We start from the raw sequence: 27,960 nt of genomic DNA, 5'->3' as shown, positions 1-27,960 counted from the left end.
AATTCTTTTACGAAACGCATCTGACAAACTTTAAAGATGAGGTATGTCTCTCCCGACCGCTGACACTGGTCATCCGTGGAATGCCGGGGCCTGCTCAACATCTGCAGCAACACACTTGAGCAGAGATGAGTAAAAATTAGGAGCATTTCCTGCAATTTGTACGGAGGAGAGAAGGTCATCCTCACCCCGAACATGAGCAGATGAAGTGTAACATAGAGCAGGGCGGCCATAAAAAAAAAAAAAAAAGCCTCTCCTCTCCCTTCTCCAGCTGGTTAGCTTGATGTAGGCTTTAACAGCTAGGAGCAGGAAAGGCGCAATCCAAGGTCAAACCCGGGAGACGGAGGGGAGGGATATCATCTTGATCAACTGCTCATGGCCTGTCTGTCTGTCTGGTTGGTTGGTTGGCTGCACAGCAGCGACCATCGCAGTCGTCTATCTCCATTGCCGTGATCACATCTAGTCCGCCGGACAGGTGGGCGGGCCGGACGGTCACGTGTCATCCCCACCTCGCTCTGTATTTATCGTATTCAGAAAGAGGAGGAGGAGGAGGAGGGAGGCCTTGCGGGGTTACAGGAGGCTTGCAGCATCTGATCGAAGTTAACAGATGTGCTGCAGCTGCTCGTTTTGTTTGCCATAGCACATCCTCAAACACACACACACACAGATACACTGAAAAGGCACACAGAAATACCACTATATATATATATATATATATATATATATATATATATATATATATGAATGTTAACAGGATGGAAATTAAAATCATATATTTTCCAACTGCTCAATAGTACTACTGGCAGTGTTTGGGGCCTCAAATAAAAACCCTACATCCCAGAGTAACCATTAAACCCACTTTGAACAGTGTGCCTATGAGTGCACATGTTGGCTTTTCTTATTTTTCTTTAATATACGCTTAGCTCTGCCGGCCATAAAACATGTCAGCGCCTACGCGTTGGGGCCAGAAAGCCTCAAGCTATGTGGCGGGGCCCGACCAGCGAAATGATTTCTGTGGAGGGAATGACAGCGAGTCGTGGTCGCGGAGTTATAAAGGGAGGAAGCACGAGTGAGAGGTAGCGCAGGGAGAAACCTCAGCTGGGTGTCCTCATATCCACGGGAGAGCAACAGCTTTCAGCAGGTTATCACAACGCCGGTGTGAGCCAAGCTGCAGCGTAGACCTCGCAAAAGGCCATAATGGAGAGGAAGGGGGGAGGCGGAGGGAGAATAAAGAAGAGTTATTAGGGTGATGTGAGGCAATGAGGGGAAGAGGGCCTACTGAAATGTTTTGACACAGAAAAATAGCAAATGTGACACAGGTGCTTAAACAAGGGGTTGAAAAGCAAACCGCCGCCATCGTTCTCTCTCTCTGTACCCTCTTTCTCTGCTCAGCTTGACACACGAGTGATAGCCGCAGCCGCAACTTCCACAAACTGCTTGTTCACTTAAACCTGACGACGGAGCTCGCCTCATGACCATACTTGCCAACCCTCACGATTTTCCCGGAGAACTTTTTCATTGCCCTCTCCCGGTTTCCTCCCGGGGTCACAATTCTCCTGTATTTCTCCCGATTTATGACAAACGTTCACACTTGTATTTCCTTTTCATTATCTCAACCTGTTTCTGGCGCTGTACAGCGTGTATAAGCTCTACTGTTTCCTCCCGGACGACAATACAGCGACACCTCATGTGGTTTTGGGTTCAGCACACAATATCGTAACAGTGTTCGCTGCACCCAAAGTCGTGCTTTGCTCGATGCAGCTAAAGCCATCGTGGCGTGGCACAAGCCATTGGATATAATGCGTTTCAGAGCGCAGTGGTGCCGTTGTCGCTTTGTGTCTGAAAGGACTTTCAGCGAGTTCAACAAAGTCTCACGGTAGTTTGTGAAATAGTCACAAAATGTTATATATTTGATTTGTTTACATAGACACGAATTTCCCTTCTTTTTTGTGACGCTCAGCACGACTTTCAACAATACACGTCTCAATTTCCGCTCCAGTCTTTTCAAAATAAAACTACTTAGTTAGGTTTAGCAATAGATCGACTTGGTTAGGCTTAGGCAACAAAACTACTTAGTTAGGTTTAGGAAAAGATCGTGGTTTTGGATTAGAATAACTCTGAAAGTGCTGTAACTTAAGAACGGAAGTTACGTAGCAAATAAATCAACGTTGACTTCTGGTTTCAAACGCGGTAAGAACACCAGTCTCCTGGGCGAAAGTCCTGCGTTTTATCATTGCTCTTTATACTGCCCAGTTCACAATTACAAATGAATTGATTCCGTGCTGACCATTACAAAAAAAATTTAAATTTGTGTCTATGTACATGAATCAATACGTTCAATTTTGTGACAATTTCACAAACTGCTTTGTGACTGGGCTGGTCAGTGAGAGAAGGAGAGAGAAATAGGCCTACTCAAGAGAGGCCAATTACTCTGCATTCATTCTTGAGAATTAAAATTAAAATTAAAAGCATTTACCATAAAACTGCTGTTGCAGTGTACTGTATAATTATAATTACTTTGCAGTTTTCATTCTTTAAAAGTCACCAGAATGCACGAGGAGCCCCAGATCTTTGGCTTTGCTTTTGAAATCCCCTATTTTTGAGGTCTCAAGGTTGGCATGAATGCTCCTGACTGTCAGGCTGGCCTTCACTCTGTGCCAGGTTGAGCAGCGCGAGAGCAGAGTCCAGGTCCTTCACCCAGATTACCCAGATCCTAAAACACCCCATTATTTTCATGAGCTCACATGAACACCAGGCGGTCTGGTAGCACAAACCAGGGACCGCAACTTCGTTACACCTCTGCTGCACGGCTCCGCTTTATCAGTCATGCATCGTTTTGTGCCACATTCGATGCCGGCATCTGCAGCAGCTTTGACTGGTAGCGCCATGCGACACGACACATTCCCTCACGGCCAGCGTGTGGTTTCTATCTCCTTACTGTATTTGTTCTGGCACAGTGCTCTATTGTGGGGCCGGGCTTTGCACTCCTCAGATAAGAGAGCAGTTATGTCAACAGTGGGCGCTGTGAAGGAGCCGCCTGGTCCTGTTGACATTCTACAACGCCGCTTATTTACTCTGACCGCAGCCATCATCTATAGCCTCTAATGCACTAATGACCGAGAGGCCTCCCGGGGGTGGAGCCCCCTCCTGGCTTACCGTGGTACTGGCTTGTCAGGTGAGAAGAAAGATGAGGGGGGTTGGGGATAACTAATGGCTTTGAAAAAAAGTTTAAAGCAGCAGACTGCCAGAAGAAGAAAAAAAAAGGTTGACGAATGCTTCTCACAATACACACACACACACACACACACACACACACACACACACACACAAAGCCCTGGTAGACGCAGGCAGCATGAGTCTGCATATTGAGCTGAGCTATCAGTAAAGAGCCAGTGGAGCAATCCATGCATAATTATGGCAGAGGGGGAGGGGGTTAATTGACTTCTTTGAGAAAGATCCTGATTTCTATCAGCCTGTGCCATAATCATGTGAGCCAGGGCTCATTAAGCCCCCTCCCTCATTTATCTCTCTTCCCCTCTAACCCTTTACCCTCTCTCCTCCCTACGACAGAGTATTAGGGCCACATTGAGGGGGGAAAAAATCTGAGATTTCGAGGATAAAGTCATAATATTACGAGAAAAAAGTTGTAATTTAAGGAGAATAAAGTCATGAGTTTACCAGAAAAAAAAGTTGTAATATTACGAGAATAAAGTCATAACTTTACGAGAAAAACAGTCATTTCCACAGAAGAGTCAGTTTTCCCAGCAGGTCCGTGTGGTTCTTTCCTTGGAATAAACACAGTTTCTTGCACAATATTTTCAAGATCCTGGAAAGAGATTAAGTATTTTGTTATTTGAAAAACCTGAAACTAAAGTATAACTTCATAAGCTGCTCTATTTCCCCTTTAAAATAATACTTAAAAGTACTACTTTATAATATTATGACTTTATTCTCATAATATTACAACTTTTTTCTTGTAAACTTATGACTTAATTCTTGTTATATTATGACTTTATTCTCAAAATCTCACATTAATTTATTATTCCTCAATGTGGCCCTAATACTCCGTCGTACCTCCCTCGCTTTGAATACCCTCCCCCCCATGGACAACCAACAAGCCAGGAAAGGGTGAAGCAGATTTATAGCCATCACCTGAGTGAGTAAGGTGCACACTAACACACAATGAGTGCACACACACACACACACACACACACACACTAAGGCTCCAGACTGCAGTTGACCCAACGGTGACCCCAGTGCGGTAATGTACCGGCTAACCTGTGTGTCCCTGTGGCCACAAATGTTCTCCACACACACACCCACACAGCATCGCACACACACACAGCATCGCACACAAGACCCAGTGTTTTTTTTTGCCTACAATAACGCTCAAACCACAGTGCAGCAGGAACAGCACCATAACAAGTGCTTTGAATTATTTACAGGCAGAAAGTATACCCTGCCTAATGACACGCATCCTTACCGCAAACAAAATACATTACGCTGGCATGTCAACACCTATGAATATTTACTAAAACATATCCACTAAGACAAGCCGTTTGTCCCCTCCCCAACATGGTTTTAACCAGATACGGAAAGAAAGAAAGCAGCCCCTCCTGGCTGCTTTCCTTTTCTCTTCTCCTTCCTCTCAGATGTTGGGAAGATTTGGGGGAAAAGCTGAGAGAGAGTGAAAGAGAGAAAAAAAAAAAAGGATGACGTGGAGAGAAGAGATGAAAAGTGACAAATGGGAGATTTCCTTCACAAGCTCATAAATCAGTAGACGCGGGCAGGGGCAGTATGAGGCCTCCCTCAAAAACTTTTTTTTTCCCCTTTCACAGCCAGCGCTAACCGCCCCCTCTGCCTTTACATGCACGCACACACACACACCTACACAAACATATGTGCATAATCACACGCACCGTCTCCCAGATGGTGTGTGCTGCAGTGGCATCCACCAATCTGGTTGTGGCGCAGCGGCCTGCCTTGACTGGCACAGAAACACGTCTCGTAAAAATCACTTACAGTTAGGAGGAGCGGTGCGGGCGTTTTCAAAGTGGCACGCCTTCAAACCAGGCCTGTTAAAGGGGTCCTAGCACGCGTGCTGAAATAAATCCTGCTTATTCTGTCACATAAAAACACACACTGGGTGGAGGTGCTGCTGCTGCTGCAGGTACAGACAGACGAAGGGAGACGAGGGAAATGAGCTCTTCAGAGCTATATGCACACAGTAGGGTGCCACACACTGGGCGAGGATGTGGAAGAGCAGAGGCGCCTCGCTGGGTTTGGAGGTGTCTGCTGAGTTGGTGGGGAGCAAAAGGAGCAACTGCCTTGTTCAGCACCATTCAAAATGAATGTGGAGCGTTGCTGAACTGATTAAAAAAGCACTGGACATATGTGTGCTGTGGAGGGAGGTAAAGGCGGCGGCGACTACGCCCTGGTTGGAGACCGGAGAGGGCTCTAGTCGGTGCTGAGAAACTTGAGCCCCGTGCAGGACGGGTCCCAGAGACCGGCGAATTGATGGAGATCCAAAAAGGACTTAGGATCTGCTTTCATACTTGAATGTTCACCATCTGCTTGGCTGGAAAGAGAAGCCACGGAGCGGGAAAAAACTGTCGACTGACAGATGAGACAGTGAGCGTAAAAAGTGTGTGTGTGTGTGTGTGTGTGTGTGTGTGTGTGTGTTGTGTGCAGACAGTGTGTCAGTATTGATCCTCAAAGCAGCTCCACTTTCTGAAAGGAGATCTGTCAAATGGTGATACACACATTTACACACACACACACATAAAAAAAACGCGTTAATACGTTGCGGACCTCATAGCCTTCTCTAGAATAACAGACATCTGCAGCATCACATGTTCCAGTAAGCCTGACCATCCTCTCCTTCCCACACGGCTGCATACTTTACTCCACCTCCACCACCATGCCGGTGGTATTGATCCATCCGGTTTCCATGTGTTCAGACGACTCCGGGTCTGGTAATGCCCCGTTACCAAGGATGACCACTTCTCTCCTCATACTTCACTGGTCTGTCACACATTAGCCGGGAAGCTGCAGACCTTCCACATCATCAAAATAAACCGAACACATGTCCCGCTTTGTTCCCTAACAACCGCACACGAATCCACATGTGCACAACCGAGTCCATTTATGATCCCTTAGCAACCGTGCTCTGCTGCTGACCTCCGAAAGCATGAAAACTCCTCGTGTAGGTCTCTCGTGAAATCCCCTTTAGCCCTGCTGTGACCCATGACTAACCCAGGAAGCAATCAGCAGAGATGCGCACAACAAAATTCCTGCTATACTGTGTTCAAAGTTCTCTCGCTGACCTCTTGACCCCCAGTGATGTCTGTATTCCTTCTGTCTAGTTAAAAAAAAGAGAGAGTTAACAAGGGCCTGATGAAGAAACAGACACACTCCCGTAACTGTCATCCCATATGCTGGGAATGCGATGCGATTTACAGCACTCGCCGGAAAAAAAACAAAACACAGTAAAACCGCCTCAAACGGGGGCGTCGGCACGCCTGAGAACAAGCTGTTCCACGGGCAAAAAAAAAAAAAGAGTAATTAAAATCATGAGGTGAAAAATGAACACAGCTTCTTAAAATTCGTACCTGATTACTTATGCAACAGATTTACAGTATAATGCCGTATAAATCCATCTGTGTGTGTGTTGTTAGTCTGATTACTGTCACAGATATATCGGCTAATCAGCGTTGTAATTGAAGCAGGTGGATTTACTGCATCCCCCCCCCTGCAACAGAAGCCATGCAGAAGTGGAGGAGAGAGAGCGATGGATGGAGTAGAAAACGCCCAGGGCTGAGGTAGAATTAGGCACCTGCATCAGCCCCCCGTCCACCCCCACATGCTGCCCTCTCAGCTGCCTGCCACTCTGTTTCCTCTCTCGCTCCTTTTATACAATCTCTCCACCACACAGCTCCTTTGATTGCTCTTTCCCGTGGGCATACACACACACATACACACGTACACAAAAAAACACACTTCTTCTGTACTGCTCAGAGACAGTTGCGCCAGCTGAGTTTTGATTTGGGAAAGGAAAAAAAGTTGCCTCCGCTACAAATAACGACAGGCACTCAAAAAACAAGCAGTTATCACACGGAAAACACACACACGAGCAAAATGCTCACAAAAACATGCAGAAAGCACAGGAAACCACTCTTTAAAAGCAAGTTTAATCACACATACACACAGGCAGCCACCCACACAAACACAAACACACACACACACACGTGCGTCCACACACACCCTCCCATTACGCTGTATAACCAAAAGGCATTCAGCCATTTCGGCGGCGTTCGGAGAGCCAGCCAAGTGAGAGGTCTGTCAGTGCATTAGCCAGCATGTAATCATAGCCCGACCTCACTGCAATTAGAAGTGGTTCTAATTCTTCGCTGGAAACACTGCCTTCTCCCACCGCTAATAGTTTACTTTACTCCAACAGCTGACAGACCCATCCCTGCCTCCACCGCCTCGGCTTCCTAAATACACACACACACACACACACACACACACACACACACACACACACACACACACATACACACACATACACACACACAAACACAGCTGTAGCTCGTCTGTCAGTACGGGAGATCAAAATGGATCCTGGGAATAGTCCCCGGCCATGTCCCACTTGTGCCACATCAATCCCACAAACGACTCTTTAGGCCGCGCCACCGTTCACCAAAAGATAAGTATATTGCCAAGAAGTGAAACTCAATTCTTCGTTCCATTGCAACATCAGCGCCCAGCAGCAAAGCTACACTTCCGCCATTTTGGACTGAAAGTGACTACCGGACGCCAAGCCCCCTGGGAAGAGCGCTGTTTGTTGATGCCAATTTTCGTAGTGGCCAAACGACGGTACTACAACTTCTGTGTCCGTCTGTGATGCCATTGGGCCCAAAAATACTTTTTCCCATAGACTCACATTGGGAAAGAGACGTCTGTAATTCAGTGGATAATTTGTTTTGAGGTGAATGAACTTCCCAGTACGAACACTTTAACAGCCTTTATTTAAATCATTAGGTTCTAAAAGGCACTAATAGCTGAATCCAGAGTTATTTCCCTTCCTCCGTTCATGTGAATGAGCCCCAGACCGAGGCCTGGGAGGCGAAGTTAGAAAGCCGTGACGACACCGTGACGGCTTTGACCCCGTGGCTCAGCGGATGCTATGCTGCGCCTGCTCAATGGGCCCAATGGATGCGAAAGATCGCTGGAAGATCCGGGTACTTTTCCACTCGGAAGTCGAGCCATTTTGGCTTCATGCGCCACTGAGCAACTTTCATAGGAATGAACGGGGCCCCGCCTCCAATGCTGCATCAAGTTCTCTTAATACATCCATGCCGGACGCCAGTAAAACATCCGCCTAAAAAGTGCCGTACAAAAGTAAAACTAAATTATATCTATTCTATTTTCATATTCTATACATTATTATTACACACTTATATAAAACAACAAAAAACGAAGCATTCGAATACTGATTTGGAGGTCGATTACCATGGCAATGGTCGAAGATCAGAAGCATTCGGGTCAGCTCTAATAAATATAATAAGCAGTTAAAAACGGCGGCAGTGGCTGTTGTCAAAAAACACCGGACTTTTGTCTCTTTGCTTTTTTACTCTTTGGTTCACGTATGCGGTGGAGCTCTGTGTCTAAAGACCTCCTCTCTGCCGCCGCCGCCGCCTTCCAGGAAAAAATAAAAAAATCTCCCATTCTACCAAACATGACAGAGAGAAATGACAGTGAAATCATGAAACAATTGCAAAAATAAAAAACCCTGAGAGCTCCTGTGTGTAGATGAGGCGGGCGGCGTGAGAGGGGAGGGGCGGCCAGATAGCGGCGGTGGAAAACGTTAGCTAATGAATACTGAGGAAGAGGGAGCGCTCCCTAATACTGATGGTATTGCTATTAGCCTGTGAGCCGGTGCACTTGGGTGTCACTTCAAAGCATTCCCCACTATTAATCAGAGACTATCCAGCCCTCCAGCGAGGGCCCCGCTGGCTGTGCCGCTAACTACCCCCCCCTCAACATCAACACAATGGAGCCATCATTACGGCCGTTACGCTACGCCTCGGCCAGACAGCGCACCTTTATCTCGCCGTATACGTTACATACTCACGGCCAATTAATTTACCTGCCATGTCTCGGAATAAAATAGGGTGGATTGGGTGGTGGTGGTGGTGGTGTATGTATGCAAGCACACATTTTTCCATTATGTAGTGGTTATTTGGGTGGGGGATGGGGAGCACCTGGCTCAGGTTGCATCCAGCGGGCGGTGCATTTGGCCTCGGGGGCTCTTTATGAACGCACCTGCAAGAGACTGCAACCTGTCTGACCCCACACAGGCCCAACCCTGCCTTGCTCCGGCTCTCACCTGGCAACCCCCGGGCGGGCCGACAGGGCTGACAGTCCCCCCCCCCCGACGCTCCTCCAGGCCCCCCTGGCTAACAACAGCCACTCAGCTGGATATCAGCCACCAAGCTGGAGGATTAACTACCGCACTGGCCCTGTCTCTTTAATACTAGATACATTTTATACAACGCTAATCCTCAACGTACACTCTTTCTTCCTTTTGTTTTGACTGGCGTGATGGACAGCGCTTTCCGCCGGGTTGAAGCGAGAGCCCGCGGGGGCGAGGGGTTGAAGAAATGATTCTCTTTTTTCCTTATTGTGAACCGTACGCATCAGCGAGGCTAATGGGGGGAAAACACATCGCCTTGTTTGCCTTTGCTCGCTTCTCGTAAATTTGCACATTCATGTTACATGAGGATGAGAGAATATGATACAAGGCGCCCTCCCTCCTCCTCCTCCTCCTCCTCCTCTGCCTCCTGTTGTACTGTACCGAGAGCCTGCAGACTGTAGCAGCGCTGAGGGGATGAGATAACCGTTCACCATTGTGAGAAAAGGCTGTCAAAGCTTTGTTTTTTTTCCCTCGCTCTCACTTCTCTCTCTCTCTCTCTCTCTCGTAAGAATATAAAAAAGCTGGAGCAGCGGTTGCAGAAATAGTCCTGTTTCTATAATTAGATGTAAACAGACGAAGCAGACTCTCAAGCTTGCTCTGTCCCACTGGCCCCACGGCCTCCTGGGAAGCAAGCTGCGTGAGTGTGTGCCAGCGTTTGTGCATGTGTGTGTGTGTGTGTGTGTGTGTGTGTACGTCTGCTTGCAATGCACCAGTAAGTGTATGACAGCATGTGACAGTGTGCATCTAGTCTCGCTGTTGCTCTCTCGCTCTCTCTCTCGGTCCCCTCCCCCCACCAGAGGGTAGGTCAGTGGCCGGGCGTGCATGGCAAGCAGAGACAGCTAATGCATGCAGCAGCAGCAGCAGACAAACACACATCTGTTGCTGAGGAGCCAGTCATTTGCCCCAGATCCTCAGGACACGTACTGTATCAGAGAAGAGGAGGCAGTGTAGCCTAGTGGTCACACCAGGCAGAGGGGACAAAAACTAAAACTGCAAAATGAGGTGGATCCACTTTAAAAATTGTAAAAAGAGAACTGCAGGTAGGAGCAGCAGGGTATGGACATGGATCATCAAAGACAAAACATGTACATAAGCAAGAAATTGTGCTGTAAACCAAGTGATTTGACAAACAGAAAAGGTGGAGAGAGAAAGCGGGATTTTTTTTGTACTAATCAATGTCAGAAGGAGCACAGGAAATCCATGCAAAAGACAGAGGAAGAGAGAGAGCAACAAGTTCCCTTTGGATTGAGGACCAGGCAGCTGGTTGGATGGTCCCAAGAGACTTATTAAAATGGAATTCCTGATGCTAATCTTTGTTTTTTTCCACAAAAGGGCTGACACATCCTTGAGAAGGCATGCTGCATGTATATTTAATGGCAAATTCTCTGCATATATTTAGCGGCACACCTCATTGTTTGGTACTGTGCATCACCAACGCCCCGCTGTTTTCCCCAATGACAATCGTGAGCCATTATTTGAGTTTTATCCGCCCCTCCAACACATACCATCGACACGTATGGATCATAGTCGGCTGTTTGAAATGGGGAACCTAATATACAGAAAATATGACATAAAAGGGAACAAAAAGGAAGCGCTGCAAAGGAACAACTGCAAATTGTTTCCCTTTCAAAAATGATTCCCATACATTATATATATATCTACAGTAAATATATACAGCATGTTACATCAAAAACTTCCGCCTGTTCTTTTGTACAGAGATTTGGACTTAGGCGCTGTCTACACGTATACGGATATATTTAAAAACTGATATTTTCCTCTACGTTTTGGCTTCTCGTCCACACGCAAACGGAGTTTTGGGTCACAAAAAACTTTTGGGAAACGATAACATCCTCTCCTCATTTTGCGCATGCCCATTGTTGCTTTGCGTACTGAGCATGCGCCAGAAACAATAACAAAGTTGGCGGACTACCGGCTTTTTTAAGTTTTTGTTAGCACTGCTCGGACTAATTACTACTCTACATTTGAAAAATGTTACAGTCACAGGAGGCCAAAGCATGTCGAGGCCGAATGGTGGTTGAATGTGCTTTTGGACGATTGAAGGAGAGGTTTGGAGCACTTACGGTACGTGTCTACAGGGGTGTTATTTATCGCGAGGAATCGCCTCGCTCCCCAGCATTGGACACAAGGCACCTGATTGGACGAACGCTTTCCCTCGTGGGCTGCTGCTCCCAGCTTTTAAACTGGAACCAACATGGCAGCTCGTTTGGAAACTTTATTCTCTTATTTCACCTAAATGTGTTTCTGAAAACATTTAATGCGAAAAAGAAGCCATGCAGTTGCTGAAACTGTCTTTATTTTGGATCGACAAAGTTTCCAGAAGCGGCGAGTCACGTCGGACACCCATGATTTGCATAAAGTAGCCTAGACCTCAACTATGATATGACTGGCGTACTTGCCGGTACCCGATCACAAATTTTGGTATCGGAACAACTCTAGTAAAAAACAGATGTAGGATTCATCAGGAAATGAATTCAATGAGACAGCGCAGACTAAACCAACTAGTAATTTTTAGCAACAAAAAATGGTCAAATTATCGTACATTAGGGCACTTTTGGCATTATTGATCATAGATTGTACAGAGCGCAAATTCATTGTACAAATACGATAATTATCGTACATCTGGCAGCGCTGACAGGCACCCTGTACGCTAAACTGGTGTCTGACAGATGAAGAGAAATGTGATTTTCAGAGAAGGAGTGCACCATCAGAAAAGTGGGACCGCTACACAACAAGCTGCATCACGAGCATGAAATCCTGCCGGGAGCACTATTAGCGCCAGATCCAGAAGGGACAGACTCAGACGTTAGAGGGTTAACAATGCACCTGTCTGGGCCTCACAGCCAACCACAGGGTGCCTCGGCTCTAGTGGGGGGTGTCTGGAGAACACACACACGGAAAGAAAAACACCCACCCACCCAAACAACACCACACACACACACACACACACACACACACACACACACACTCACACACACACACACACGCTCGTACAGTATTGGTCACTGACCACAAATCTGCCAACAACAATAGGGCAACGGCCCTTTTTTGTTCTTCTCACTGAACGATTACAATAATAAAATTGAAATTAAAAAACAAATAATCTGGATTTTCTGCTTGAGCCGTTAATAATGTCGAACAGCTGTCACATGCAATACGGCCGTGCGCTGAGGTGGGCCCGGGGCTGCCTGATGGGAGGCAGCCTGATACTGGGAGAGTGAGGGAGGACGAGGGGGGAGAGAGAGACAGAAAGAAAGAAAGAGAAAAAGAGATCCAAATCACAAACAAAACAGCAGCGGTTGACTCTGGGCGAATGTATCAGTCCATTCAATCTTGCAACAATACATTTTCAGTCCAGCTATTTTCTTTTTTTCTAAGTTTTGTGTGTGTGTGCGTGTGTGTTCGTCATGGGAAGTGAGCAAAAGCCTCGTTGGATTCTTAATGCAACTTCTCACTTCCTCGTGTTGAGTGTAAAAATAGACGGGAAGGTTTTGAAATCCAATGCCCTGAAATCCGATACAGGAAGGTATTACCCTGCCCGTCACTCTCACCCGTGGGTCTCCTTTGTGTTTGTCCTGTGTGCACGCCCCGTGCTGGAGGCGAGGGCTCCGTGGCACCGTGCCACACGGTGTAGTGTGAGTGGCGGCCTGTTTGAAGAGCCCGTCTCTGAGGCAGCATGGCCACTCACTCGCCAAATTCCTCTTGCAGAGCCAGACCCCTGCTTCCCCCCCCACCCCATCCCCACTCAACCTAAGCCTTCATTTTCTGTGAACAGTTTTGCTGATGAGCAAAAAAATGCAAGGAAAATAAACGATTAAATCACTAATCTGATGTCAAATCTGTCACTTAAGTTACTTCACTGTAATGAATTCCAGACGCTGTTACTTATTTTTTGATGACTGGTTATTGGACGCCTGGTATGATGATCTAATAGTGACAAAACATTGCAGAGTTTTAATGTTTACCCACCAAAATGAACGCATATATGCAGGTTTTTTAAACCTAAAAATAGGTAATAGACTCCTTTTCTATTGTGAGTATGCCGTGCCGTTGTACTGGTGCGCCGGCTGACACCAGAAGCAGTGTTACGGGCCTTTCACATAGACAAACAGCACCACTGTGCTCTGAAGACCATTTTCAATGGTTTTCACAGTGCAACAACGGCCTTTAGCTGCACCAAGCAAACTGAATGAACTTTCGCAGCGCAAACCGCGTTCTCTGTGGATGGCCTATAAGTAAACACTGAACATGTTACGGTGGTTACTTCTTTTTATAATCAGTTACTTATTCAGTCTGTCTTTCAAACTCCCAAACCAGAGTTGGTGATTGTTGGGACAGTGGAAAGACGATGAGGTTATGAGTTTCATTTTGTTTTAGTGGAGTTTGAATTAAGTGTTTTACGACGATCAGCGAGGTAAAATGACTGTTTGTGTCAATGGGACTGGTGGCTTTGAGGAGAGCATATTAATAGGGGTGTAAATCACAACTTTCATCACAAGACGATATTATATTGAGTCTTTAGAAAATGATACAATATTTGCTGATGTTACAAAGTCTGCCAAGATTTGATTTTGAGTCGATTCACTTCAGGGACCTGCGATCGATATGAGACGATATCATATCCCCATTTAACACAATCAGTTACAATTATATCAACTCACAAAAAGCAACTAAACAATGAATTGACGTTTTTATTGCTGGGCTCTGTAGGAAGGAGGTGGTCTTGGACTGAAATTGGTGTCACAGACGTGAGAATTTCAAAATAAAGGCGTGTCTTAAAAATGAAGATATGTATTGATGTTTTCACTTTGCATCTTTGATCATTGAATATGATACATCGATTAGGCTTGCCCCGGTAGTCCGTGTTAGCGGTGTTACGCGGTGGTCGGGCACACACCGATTACGTGCCCACTGCCCTCACCGTCACTTTTTTTTAACAGAAATAAAACCCATTTAGTTAATTTTGGTGTATCAGCGGCGTGTTATCGATACATAGTCAGACGACGGACTCTACAAACCGACAGTGAAAGCGTCTGCTCCCTAAGGAGTCTCAGAACATCACATCCCTAACATCGATCCAGATCGATGTATCGTCTCACCACATATCAATGGTTAGTTTTGTAAGTTACTAAATTCTAATAATCGTCCAAATCCCTGAGGATTTTATTTATCATATATTCACTTCAAGGCGCGTCACATAGCATCGCACCTGAAAAGGGGCGCATATTAGCGTATCCACCTGGTTGTCATGTTTCCATAACTGTCGATAAGAGCTGGAGCCTATAAATACCCGTGACTACTGCAATGTCATTTGTCCCGGCAATGAATGCCGATTGGAACCTTTCCCACTGAAGACAAAAGCCAGATGTTAGTGGGTTTACCGATGCCCGAATCCATTCGAAACATGGCGAGCGTATTCTACCCGTGTAACCAAAAGGTATTTGAAAATATGTAAGGGACTTACCCTTTCAGAGCAATTGACTGCCCTCGCAAGTCATGTGGGCTTCCAGTGGGAGCGTCAGGGGAAGGTGACAGATGGCGGCGGCACTGGGCAAGGTGCTATTTCAGCCAGGTGTAGGATGCCAAGCAACACCTCCACCATTCAGGGGGACTCCTGTGACACCGCGTCTGAACCGTGTCATCTCACAACAATCCACAAACGAGCCTGACAACAGGCCAAGCTTCTCACTCCAAAAGAGAGAGCGAGAGCGAGCGAGAGAGAGGGAGGGAGCGCGCGAGGCCCGAGTCAAATGGAACTTGGCCGAAGACCCACGTTCTGTCACTGTACTTCCACCACAGTGGCTCCCGGCTACAAATAGCCTTTTAATGTAATATTTAACATGGGTTTTCTTTTCACTCAGGTGAGGCTCACATCTTGAATTTCTCTCACCAAATCCCCAAAATGTCCACCGTGCACACACATGTACATGTACATATATATGTGAACAGTAAAATCCTCTCATTATTTAAGCTATTTTTGATATGTTTTGTATATTGCTAAGTATTGTATTGGTTTTTTTGCATATTATCTTTGTCTTTTTTTGCTAAGCTGCTGTAACGGTACAACTTCCCGCTGGGATTAATAAAGTACTCACTCTATCTATCTATTACCACAATACTTATGTCATGATACAATCTTATTGCGATTGTAAACATTTTGCAATATGCTGAGTATTGCGATAAAACATATTGTGATATATTGCGTTTTATTACCTTTTTTCAACAGCAAATTATGCATTTTTTTCAACATCTGTTTTATGTAATAAGATACAGTTTCCACTCTGTTCATCTCAGAGTTTTCATTCACATATCTTGAGGTCAGAGGTCAAGGGACCCCAACATAGGCTACCAATGGATTCTTTAGATTTTCTAGTTTCATATGATACCAGTATCTTCACTCTACCCTTAAGACTGAGCCCGCTAAAACCTCAGAAAGACAGAATAGCGGTAAATAGTGTTAAGAGGTTAATAGTTTATACAATAAAAGATCAATACTTGACATCCATCTATCGACACAATATTGCCACGCAAAATATCGCAATACCATGCTGGATTGATTTTTTCCCCCACCCGTATTATCTATTAGGGATGCACTGATACCAGATCAGATATCGGGCTGACAGTGACTCAAATAGCTGGATCAGGTATCGGTGACAATGGAGCCGATCTATTCAATTCAGTTCTATGTTTATACACTATATACTGGAATTTGAATTCCTGTTTAAGTTTTGACCAATTTGTTGCTGCATTAAAACAGTTTACACTTGAATTGTAATTTGTTAAATTTGAAGATTTTTTACCAAGTTGCTGCTGCACAATTGATTATTTTAATAATAAATAATTCAGTAAATGTATATCTATGTATTTATTTGTTACATTTTGTTTTACAAAGTTGAGAAAGCGATGTTAAAGTCAGGCCTAATGTTGCCTCACACATAAAAGAAAGATCCCAGTCACTTCCACACAGTGAGGCATACAGCGTATTAATTAAACACTGGTATCAGATCGGTACTCGGTGTCAAAATTGTTAGATTCAGAGAGAAAGAACAGCCACTGGCTTTCAGTGGGGCTGTGCTGCTAAATAATTACGCTGAGCACGCAACACACTCCAGCCACCACTCTTGTCTGGGGTTAACAAGGATGGGAGTTGAGTGGGGGAGGGGGGGTAAGTAAAGCCAAAGGGAAGCAGGGTACGAACTGTGAGTGTTCACAACACAAGAGCTACAAGGCCAAGATGAAGCCTCCATTCCCAGAAACAACCCACTCACTGAGGTTTATTCTTTTAAAGACCCCGGTTGTAACCAGCCCCTCGCTAACTCCACCAAACACCTGTGTTTGTCTTTGAAGCGTCTTCTCAACAACCACAGACCCATGGGATATTCCAGCAATGAGACGTTCAATAAAAGTCTCAGTAAAGTTATTTATTCCCCTTTGGAAAAAAAATAAAAATGGGAGAAGGCAGACAGCATAGCTAACCTTTGAAGGGGGAAGCTTCTCGGATATCCAGCTAGGACATAAAAACCAAGGGAATGACAGGGACATCCTACCAGAAAACAATAAAAGGGGGTGGAAGGGACTGTTTTTTATCTTTAACAGCAGCCGTAAAACACACACAAAGCTGGGGTCTGCAACAATGGCCCGGGGCAGGGGAGGGTGGCTGAAACAGAGGTGGCAGGAAGACCACCGCTTCCCAGACACAAGGGTCTTCCTGCTGGAAAGAAAGGAGCCTGAGAAATGGAGGGGAGGAGAGAGAGGAAAAGGAAGACAGGGGAGATGCAAAGGAAGGGGAGGCCGAGCGAGCGGGATGACACAAATATGACCTTTGATTACATAGGGTGTTTAGAGCAGAGCTCAGCCATGGACAGCCTCCGAACCCCTGCCGCTTTCACACAGCCACACCTCAGCCAGAGCACACTGATCAGAACAATATGGCTGAAAGATGAGCCCCCCGGCCATAAATGCCAGCAGTAAAGACAGCTCCACTGTGTCTCCTGCTTTTGACACTATCCAACATCTGAATCCCAGCCTCACAGCCAAGTCAAGACCGTCTCCAAGTCTGCGTCGGAGCCAGCAGGAGATAAAATTACTATTTCAAAGTCCTTGTAAACGGACTGGGTAAGATGAGTTTACAGGTCTTTGTCTCGCCGTATCAGCGAGCACACAAAAAGAGGAGTTGCTCCAATGTCACATTCCCAGAACACAAATCGACCACCTGACATGCATTACAAATGACTGGCTTGTAGTAGGTGAAGATGGACGGAGGCAAATGCACACTGACAGAATCTCTACCGGTTCAAAGTTAACATGCTTCACTGGGCAAGAAGGTAGGGAGCGTGTCTGTTGTTGCCTGATTGCAACCAAACTCACCAGCGTGCACGCTAGAGAGATTTCCTCCACAAAAACATGTTGAAATTCTGGAACCCGGCGAGGAGGGTGTTGCAACCGCCATCACTCTTTTCAGCAGCGAAGGTTGAAGGGGAGCGCTCACAATAATAAATACCTCTGCAAAGTCAGAGGAGCCCCTTTCAAGGAGCCACATCACAAACCTGCCTCTGAATGCATTTTTACATCAACGCTGAAATATTCATGCTCTTTGTAAAGTATTCATGTGAACCAGTGTGCAAGTTAGTCCCCAGGGGGGGAAAGAGCAGAGGAAAAACTGAAGGGGATCCAACGCACTCAGCAAACAACAAGCTCAGTTGTGCTAAAGTTACTAGCATACGGGGACACTTGAAGGGACACTAATGACCTGCACTGTCAGGATCAACAACAGCCTGGGAGCAGTTTGGTCAGACAACCTATACGAGCATTGGACTGCTCTTACACAGTGGGACTGGCCTGTATTCATCTGGGTAAACTGACTAAGGCTGGGCAATACATCAATATTATATTGATATCATGATATGAGACTGGATATCGTCTTTTGGATATCGTAATATGGCATAAGTGTTGTGTTTTCCTGGTTTTAAAGGCTGCATTGCAGTAATGTATGGTAATTTTCTGAACTTACCAGACTGTTCTATTATTACCTTTACCCTCTTAGTCATTATATCCACATTATAAATGATTATTTATCCAAAAACTCTGTGTAAATATTTCGTGAAAGCATCAATAGTCAACCCTACAATATCGTCGCAATATCGATATTGAGGGGGGGAAAAAATATCCCCATTTAACATAATCAGTTACATTTATATTAACTGACAAAAAGCCACTAAAATATGATTTGACAATTTTATTACTGGGCTCTTAGAGACATTTAAATGAAAAACAATCTATTTTCTTTAATAAAAAAGAATAAATATAGAGTGGGAATTTCAAAATAAAGGTGTACCTTAAAGATGATGATATATATGTTGATGTTTTCACTTTGCATTGATGATATTGGATCGTTGATCATTGAATCGATATATCGATCGACATGTATCGTTACACCCTTAGTAAAAAATATTGTGATGTTTGTTTTTCTCCATATGGCCCAGCCATAAAACTGATTAAATGTTGAAAATGATTAAATTGCAAAACAAATAGCGTGATTTTGATTATATTAAATCTAGAAATAATAAAACAAAGATAAAAAAAATATATATATTGTCTTGTGTCACATGGATTGTAAATTTGCATTGTGTGCTTTTCTTTATTTTAATTTATCAATCTTAAAAAAACATATGCCATGAATAATTGTGAATTATGCTTCATGTCTGCATTATGACATGCTTGACATTTTCAAACATTATTAAGATAATAAATCAAAGATTGCACATCAGCGGAGCGCAATCACAAAATAATTCTAACAGGCGCCTAGAGGGGATTTAGATAATATAACTCAAATTATTCTAATTCAATAAAAAAATACCTGAAATGTAAAGAATTAAGTCATTTTTTTCAGATCTTGAGGGATATTAGACAGACTTGTCTCCAGTCACGCCCATGACGACGCTGCTGGAGAACAATAAACCACCTGTGCTGCTCATTGAACAGTGATGACATTTGGAGGGTCGGTCGTCGTGCAATAATACAAAAGAAATCTGGTTTGGGGGGGGGAGCACCTGTACCCTGTGGCCAGCATTACCCTTCATGCTCTCAACACAACAACCATAAGAATAAAAAAAACATACGCACGCAGGCAGTATGTGTGTGTGTGTGTGTGTGTGTGTGTGTGTGTGAGAGAGAGAGAGTGTGTGTGTGTGTGTGTGTGAGAGTGTGTGTGCTGCCAAAAGCAAACATGAATGGTGAGAGATGAATGGTGCCCATGAATTCTCCTGAATGACTAATTATACCTCGTGTTTAGCATGATTTTGCAAATGAAATCTTCATAAACACAATGAATTTGAAAACATATCTTTGATTATTCAACCACAATATCAGCCTATACAGTAGAGCCCTTTAATAAGATATTATAAAAAAAAAAAACATAAATAAACAAATAAAATGCAAGGCAGCATACAAAACAAACCATTGTCAGAGGTTGCTTTGATGCTGCATTTAACCGCCTACAACAGCCACCTACACTGATAATTTTAGCTGATATACGTTACATAAAATAACTTTAAAGGGATAAATATTCCTTGCTTTTACAGTGACCCACCATTCCTCAGCTGCTGCATCATAAACACGTGTTGTTTTTTTAGAAGCCACATTAACATATTTTCAAAGCAAATTGTTTCAGAAGTGTAACTGTTTGATGGAATCAATATGCCACCGATGTGACTTATTTAAATCTCTTTTGTTTTACATGGGTGGAGGAAATAAAAAAAAAAGCAGTGTGATGTAGTCCATTACAAAGCTGTGCGATAAATATATTTTCTTTTGTTGTTCTTTACAAAAATTAGGACGACTGTTCATTAAATATACTCAAAAATGATCATAATTCAAGATCATGGTTTTGTATTTTGAAAGGGTTGTTGTTCATGTGTCCACACCCAAAAAAAAACACACCAGCTGTTATAGATTATTCTGTTCAGCTGTCTTGTTATAAATGCTGGCTGTTCTATCTGGACACCAACGTTTGTAAAGGTGCACATTTGGGTGCAGGAGACACCCAAGTCACTTGTTAAACCTGATGCATGCACTGTGAACACATTTGCACCCCAACACTTTGAAGCCCAATATAGAAGCAGGGTTTTCTACTATGGCTCTTCTTCTTCTTCTTGCAACCACTACACTGTAAAAACATGCAGACCTGTTCACCCAGCTTCTTCGCTATATGGCTCTAGGTATGGCCCTGCAGGGGTTTTTTTGCACTGCTGTGACACTTCTCAATTTAACGTGAAGTGACAAAAATCTCATTCCACATTCAGCCCTGCAGAGCCAGTGGAACCTGGCGAAACTTTGTGTTCAGTGAAACTTCCAAACTAAAGCAGATCTTAAATGCCATTTTTTTTTTTTTTTAAATACCCTGGCATTTACCTAACTTATCAAATTTGTTTAATGCCTTTTATTACCTTTGAGATATTTAAATGTTGATTCAGCTTTAATCAAAATTCCTGATCGACCCAAATCAAATTCCACCTGATTTATTAGCTGCTATTTGAATAGGGAAACTCTGTCAACAGCCACACCTGAGCACTATTTAAAACCCCCCATCAGTCTACTCTTCTCACCAGCAGACTGAGGAACAGTTTTTTCCCCCAGGCCATCAGACTTCTAAATAGATAATTCATATGACACCTTCTCACACAAAAATATATCTTTTACTGTATATACTGCATATGTTCTTAATATATATGTTGTTAATATGCGTGTATATATTCTTAATATGCCCTTGTACAAAGTATTTCTTCTTTATAATTGTAATGTAAATGTAATTGTAATGTAAATGTAATATAACTTATTATTTTAATGGAGCTTCCAAGCAAAAAGTATTTCACACGTTTGTACCTGTACAACCGGCGTGACAATAAACATCTTGAATCTTGAATCATTGTGTAAAAAAAAAAAAAAATCTGCTCTCCAGCTCCAGCAGCACACATGCAGGCCATCACTCAAACGCAGCATAGGCTTATTACAGTGCAACATTATGAGAAGAAGCTTTAAAGGTCCCATATCATGCTCATTTTCAGGTTCATACTTGTATTTTGTGTTTCTACTAGAACATGTTTACATGCTTTAATGTTCAAAAAATACATTATTTTCCTCGTACTATCTGCTTGAATATACCTGTATTTACCCTCTGTCTGAAACGCTCCGTTTTAGCGCATTTCAATGGAATTACAATGGAATTGCGTTGCTAGACAACAATTCTGGTCCATGTTTAATTCCTGTCAGCTGATGTTATTAACATACACTGCAACAGGAAATAAACTGGGACACATTTAGAATGTTTACGTTTAAAACCGTGTAATAGTCTAAATATTGTATATTTGTGACATCACAAATGGACAGAAATCCTAACGGCTTGTTTCAAACATGCAATTTCGGAATACCTGTGTGTGTTTCTCCGTATATTGAGTGTTTTGATGGTTTAACAGTATTTATATAGCACTTAAAACCTCCTTTATAATATAATGTAAAAGACCTGAAAATCTCCCTTTTTATAATATGGGACCTTTAAAATAGATAAATGTTGATGATGGGGAAGCATTTCAGTATATAGACGTGCATGAGTGTTGTTTTTTTTGCACTAACCTGAGTGTGGAGCCATCGGTATGTGCGAGGGGTAGTATTTCCCCGGTGTGAAGTGACCGCCGTGCTGCACAGAGCCGTGGCCGGAGGGAGCGATCCGAGAGGCGGCTCGGTGCACCAGAGCGCCCCGCTCCGAGAGGAGGTGCGCCGGAGCAGCGAAGTCTCGTCCTTCCATACCCGAAGAATGTGGTCGAGTAATCCGAAATCCGGATAGGGGGCACGGTCAGGGAAAATCAAATATATAGCAACCCATATAATAATCCTTTCCTCTTCTTCGGGGTCTATGTGTTGCATTCAGTCGATCGCAGGCTTCCCCAGCAGCCAAAAACGAAGCCCCAGATCATCTTTTCTGTTAAAAAAGGAAGAAAAGAATCACACGATGCAACAAAAAACAGTGAAATAGAAGAGAAAACACATCATTAGTGACGCTCCGTTGGATACCTTTCTGTCATATCGTTTGCATTTATCCGAAATCACCAATTTCGAGCTAAAAACTGATGCAAAATAACCAGAAGTCATGCAGATAGAAGCGAGCAGCGAGGCGTCCAGAGGCGCACTGAGCTCTATTGATCAGCCGGTGATAGGATGTATAGGCCTATAATATGCATCATATATGGAGAGGAGCACTTCATGTGCGCATGCAAAACGAGCACATTTCTATATATTCTATAATGCACATACTATATTTTATCCAATTAAGAGCTGTCATTCTCTCCACCCCCCAAAAAAATAAGCATTTTTTTTGCTGCAACAATGTAAAAAAAGCCTCATATAGTTGTAATAGAGGATGTTGTGCTGTCCTGTTGTGGGTGGGTTAAAATGATGGAAGCCTACATCTCAAGGTGAACAACGCTGCCTGCCTGCCTTCTCCTGCTGCTCGTCCTATTGTCTCGGATTGATACAGGCGGGTTTTTTTCTGGCTCCATATAACCTCCATTACACACCTCACACTATTCTCACATTTTTTTTTTTGCACCACGGTGATCTCATATATATCAAGTGGCATAAATCCATCAAATTTGTTTTATTTTTTGCACCATCTGCAAACTATACAAAATAAACTAATTTATTTGGCAATTTAATAAAAATATGTATCATGCATCGATCAATTTGCAACAAAAGGAAGCGGTGATGTCAGTTTAGAAAGTTTAGAAACAAATCAGCAAAGATTAGAATTAAAATATCGCTCCATATAACAGAGATGCATCAGATCCTGAAAGACTCTCTTTTTCTCTCTCTATGTGTGTGTGTGTGTGTGTGTGTGTGTGTGTGTGTGTGTGTGTGTGTGTGTATGCGCGTGCCCGTGTGTGCACGTGAATAACTGCACTCTCACTGTCTTCATCTGCCTTGACCTATTTCAGGTCAGGTAATCAAATGGAGTTGTAAATACATTACAGGCTACATCCTCTGCCTATGCCACACAAAAAAATAGCATTATATATAGAGAGAGATGAGGGAGAGAGAGAGAGAGAGAGAGAGAAAAAAAATTGCATAAATTAAAAATAATTTTACTGTTAAAATATATTTTTGTATTTATAACAATCATCCAGCCCTTGGTAATAATTACAAACAAAGCAGGAAAAAACAGAAGGCAGCTTTATTTTGTAGCTCCAAAAATGAGGAAAATAAATAAAGAAATAAATCCATATGAGTGAATTTTCTCAATACAGTATATGTGTGGTTTTATATTCACAGGGTTTCTCGATGGGGTTGCAGCAAAATAAAAGCATAATTTTTTACCATGAATTAAATTACCAAAAAAAAATAAAAAATACAATGTGTAAGATAATCATATATGCCATTTCACCCTCAGCACAATTATCTTCCCATGCAGCCAGTTACAGCACTGAAGCTACAATTCAGTGCCACATCAACAACAATAAAATGCACAAAAATCTCATCCACTGTGCTATAATGTGTGTGCATGCATGTGGCTCCAAAAAGCAGCCTCGCTGTTGCATGCATGATATAGCTGAGTGTTCGGTGTGAGCAGAGCAGAGCAGAGCTCTGTGTGTGCAGAGATCCAAGGTGAATGGCCGCCCGTCAGCAGGACTGCCTTTGTCTCCATACTGAGAAAGTGCCTCTCAGTCAGTCAGCCATTACCTTCCCCCAAGCCTCGCCATGCTGTTGCATTCAACCAACCTCTTGTATGTCCACTAAAAAATATTGCAGCTTTGTAAAAATGTTCCCAAAAATGTACATTCGTATGCATTTTACGCGCAATAGTGCACAAACACCCACGGGTCTTTCATTGCAGAGCTCCAATGTGCCATTTCTCTCTTTCCCTCCTCCAACAAATATATAAGCTACAATTTTTTTAATTCAAATAATCGACGCCCTCTAATATAATTCATTAAGCAGCGGTCAATTGCATTTACAGAATCCAATCGAAAGCAGATAATAAATCAAATTACAGCTGTATGAGTCGCACCGCTCTGCGAGGAGAGAGCCAGAGAGAGAGCGGCCCTCCGTGGCTGAGCTGGCCGGCAGAGAGTGCACCTCGGCCGGGCTCGAGTAGAAACACGTCCCGCTCATTCCTCTCAATGCAAATTATCCGCTTATTATTGCAAATAGACTAAAAACATAATCGACACCTCACCGACACCTTAACAAAAAAATAAAGGCTATAGGCCTACATTTTTAACAATTTAATAATGTTTTTTAAATCTTGGTTAATTGCAAAAAAAAAAAGCTTATTTCTAATAGGATAATTAAAATCAACATAATAAGTCGTCGATTAGTAATTAAATATTGTATCTAATTACACTCCTAACGTCAAATTATAATGAAACATATCATTATTATTATTATTAATAATAATAATATTGGTAAAAAAAATATATAATATAATAGTAAAGGTGTCAGCTGAATGCGTTAAATCATGGATTTATTCCACATAGGATACACCTCACACATCCTGTTTTGCTATTTTGTAAATTATAGCACTGCACTGTGTATAATGAACAGCCTGTCACATATATATTTATTTTTTAAAAACTAAAATACAGTCATCTCACAATAAGGAAACAGGCCTTAAAATGTTTTATTAATTAAAAAAATAAATAAATAAAGTGTATAAAAAATTACTACTTACTGGTATGTTAAATCCTTGCATAACAATAAATTATAAAATCACAAAAAAAAAACACAGGGAGGGAAGGAGCAAGGCCAGGTGCGACGCCCATTTAAAAAAATGAGAATCTGAAGTGGAGCATGTGGTGAGATCCTACAGTATATATGTCCAATGTGAGGCTGCAGGAGCCTGCTTCAGCAGCTTCAGCTGTGGGACTGTGGGGGCTTCCGGCCTGGCTGGATCTCGGCTCGGATCTCCGAGCAGCGGTTTCTCTCCCGGTGCAACTGCGTACCTCGCGTCTCGGAGCAGGGTAAACACGCCTCCCATTGGTTGGATACCTGCATGTTAATGAGCTAGAGCCGCACCGCCCTGCAGATACGGAGCGCTGTGATTGGCCGGCAGCGCAGGCCAATGGTGTGGTGACTGGCAATGCTAAACAGAGAGAGAAGCGCCAGATTTAAAGCACAGGATGGTGCAAAATCACTTACAATAGAGATTATAGTGCAGCCTGGGCAGAAGCTTAAAATGCATAGGAAAAGTAAAATAATGAAATGTAATTCTCAGAATAGCAATTCACTTGGATAATGCTCCAAATGAAATTAGAATTAAAAAATGTGTTTAAAAAGTCCTTCATCCCACCAATATTAAGTCAAAGGAGATCTAAACCGCAGACATGAGCTGTTTTAATGTGTAATATAATTAAGGCTGTCAAAGTGAGCGCGATAATAACAAAATTAATTTTAACGCCACTAATTTCTTTAATGCATTAAGATTTTTAGGTTGTACTGTGTCATACTAGCTTGTCGTAAATAACGCTCTGAACTTACACAGAATTTTGGCGAGTATAAACTGTCATGGCCTCAAGATATGTGAATTTATGGTGTGGTGAATGGCAATGCTAAACAGAGAGAGAAACGCCAGATTTAAAGCACGGGATGGTTCCAACATCACTTACAATAGAGCTTATAGTGCAGCCTGGGCACAGCTTAAAATGCATAAGAAAAGTAAATGATAAAATGCAATTGTCAGAATAGCAATGGATAATGCTACAAATGAAATAAGAATTAAAAATGTGTTTAAAAAGTCTATATTATTAACTCAACAAAGTGACAAAGCAGATCTAAACCGCAGATATGAACTGTTTTAATGTGTAATAAATAATTAGGGTTGTCAAAGTGAGCGATAATAACAAATTCATTTTAACGCCATTAAATTTCTTAAACGCATTACGATTTTTAGGTTGTATTGTGTCATACTAGCTTGTTGTAAATAACGCTCCAAACGTACGCAAAATTTTGGCGAGGGTAAACTGGCATGGCCATTTTCAGAATAGCAATGGATAATGCTACAAATGAAATTAGAATTAAAAATATGTTTTTCATCCCATCGATATTAATGCTTAAAAATTTTACGCAAAATTTTCGCGAGGATAAACTGGCATGGCCATTTTCCAAAAGGGGTCCCTTGACCTCTGACCTCAAGATATGTGAATTTATGGTGTTGTGACTGGCAATGCTAAACAGAGAGAGAAGCGCCAGATTTAAAGCACGGGATGGTTCCCACATCACTTACAATAGAGCTTATAGTGCAGCCTGCATGGGCACATCAGCTTAAAATGCATAAGAAAAGTAAAATAATAAAATGTAATTGTCAGAATAGCAATTCACTTGGATAATGCTCCAAATGGAATTTCAATTTATTAAAAATGTGTTTAAAAACTCCTTCATCCCATCAATATCATTAACTCAACAAAGTGACAAAGCAGATCTAAACTGCAGACATGAACTGTTTTAAAGGTCCCATATCATACTCATTTTCAGGTTCATACTTGTATTTTGTGTTTCTACTAGAACATGTTTACATGCTGTAATGTTTTAAAAAAACCTTTATTTACCTCATACTGTCTGCTTGAATATGCCTGTATTCACACTCTGTCTGAAACGCTCCGTTTTAGCGCATTTTGACGGAATTGCGAAAGAATTGCGTTGCTAGGCAACAGCTTGGGTCCATGTGTACTTCCTGTCAGCTGATGACATTCACATACACTGCAACCAGGAATAAACTGGGACACATTTAGAATGTTTACTTTTAAAATTGTGTCAAGGGTCTGAATATTGTATATTCGTGACATCACGAATGGGCAGAAATCCAAACAGCTTGTTTCAAATGCAGAGTTTCTGAATACGGGCTGTGTGTATTTCCCTGTGGATTGAGTGTTTCGATACTTTCACAGTATTTATAAAGGACTTCAGCCTGCTTTATAATAAAAAAACTGTTTTTTATACTATGGGACCTTTAATGTGTAATAATAAAGGCTGTCAAAGTTAGTGCGATAATAACAAATTCATTTTAACGCCACTAATTTATTTAACGCATTAACATATGATTTTTAGGTTGTACTGTGTCATACTAGCTTACTAACTTACGCAAAATTTTGGCGAGGATGAACTGTCATGGCCATTTTCAAAAAGGGGGTCCCTTTGACCTCTGACCTCAAGATATGTGAATGAAAATGGGTTCTATGGGTACCCACGAGTCTCCCCTTTACAGACATGCCCCCTTTATGATAATCACATGCAGTTTGGGGCAAGTCATAGTCAAGTCAGCACACTGACACACTGACAGCTGTTGTTGCTGCCATGTTACGATTTGAGCATATTTTTATGCTAAATGCAGTACCTGTGAGGGTTTCCGGACAATATTTGTCATTGTTTTGTGTTGGTATTGATTTCCAATAATAAATATATATATACATTTACATAAAGCAGCA

The 27,960-nt window shown here is 42.8% G+C and overlaps 1 protein-coding gene across 7 annotated transcripts in view; it reads right to left on the bottom strand.

The window, feature by feature from the left end:
• Positions 1 to 27,960, bottom strand: part of bahcc1a (BAH domain and coiled-coil containing 1a) — a 104,018-nt gene that overhangs the window by 52,907 nt on the left and 23,151 nt on the right. For 3 of the 7 annotated variants that reach the window (XM_074656578.1, XM_074656582.1, XM_074656581.1), the window contains exons 1-2: positions 25,212 to 25,604; positions 22,121 to 22,466 (exon numbers count right to left, since the gene is read on the bottom strand). In XM_074656578.1, the coding sequence (XP_074512679.1) occupies positions 22,121 to 22,292 (172 nt within the window). In that variant the 5' untranslated portion in view covers positions 22,293 to 22,466; positions 25,212 to 25,604. Of the gene's footprint in view, positions 1 to 22,120; positions 22,467 to 25,211; positions 25,606 to 27,960 lie in introns of those variants that run through there. The other 4 variants (XM_074656580.1, XM_074656585.1, XM_074656583.1 and 1 more) reach the window with 3 other exon arrangements.

This window comes from Sebastes fasciatus, chromosome 13 (assembly GCF_043250625.1).
Source record: "Sebastes fasciatus isolate fSebFas1 chromosome 13, fSebFas1.pri, whole genome shotgun sequence".
Classification (NCBI taxonomy): domain Eukaryota; kingdom Metazoa; phylum Chordata; class Actinopteri; order Perciformes; family Sebastidae; genus Sebastes; species Sebastes fasciatus.
This window is presented reverse-complemented; position numbering and strand designations above follow the sequence as displayed.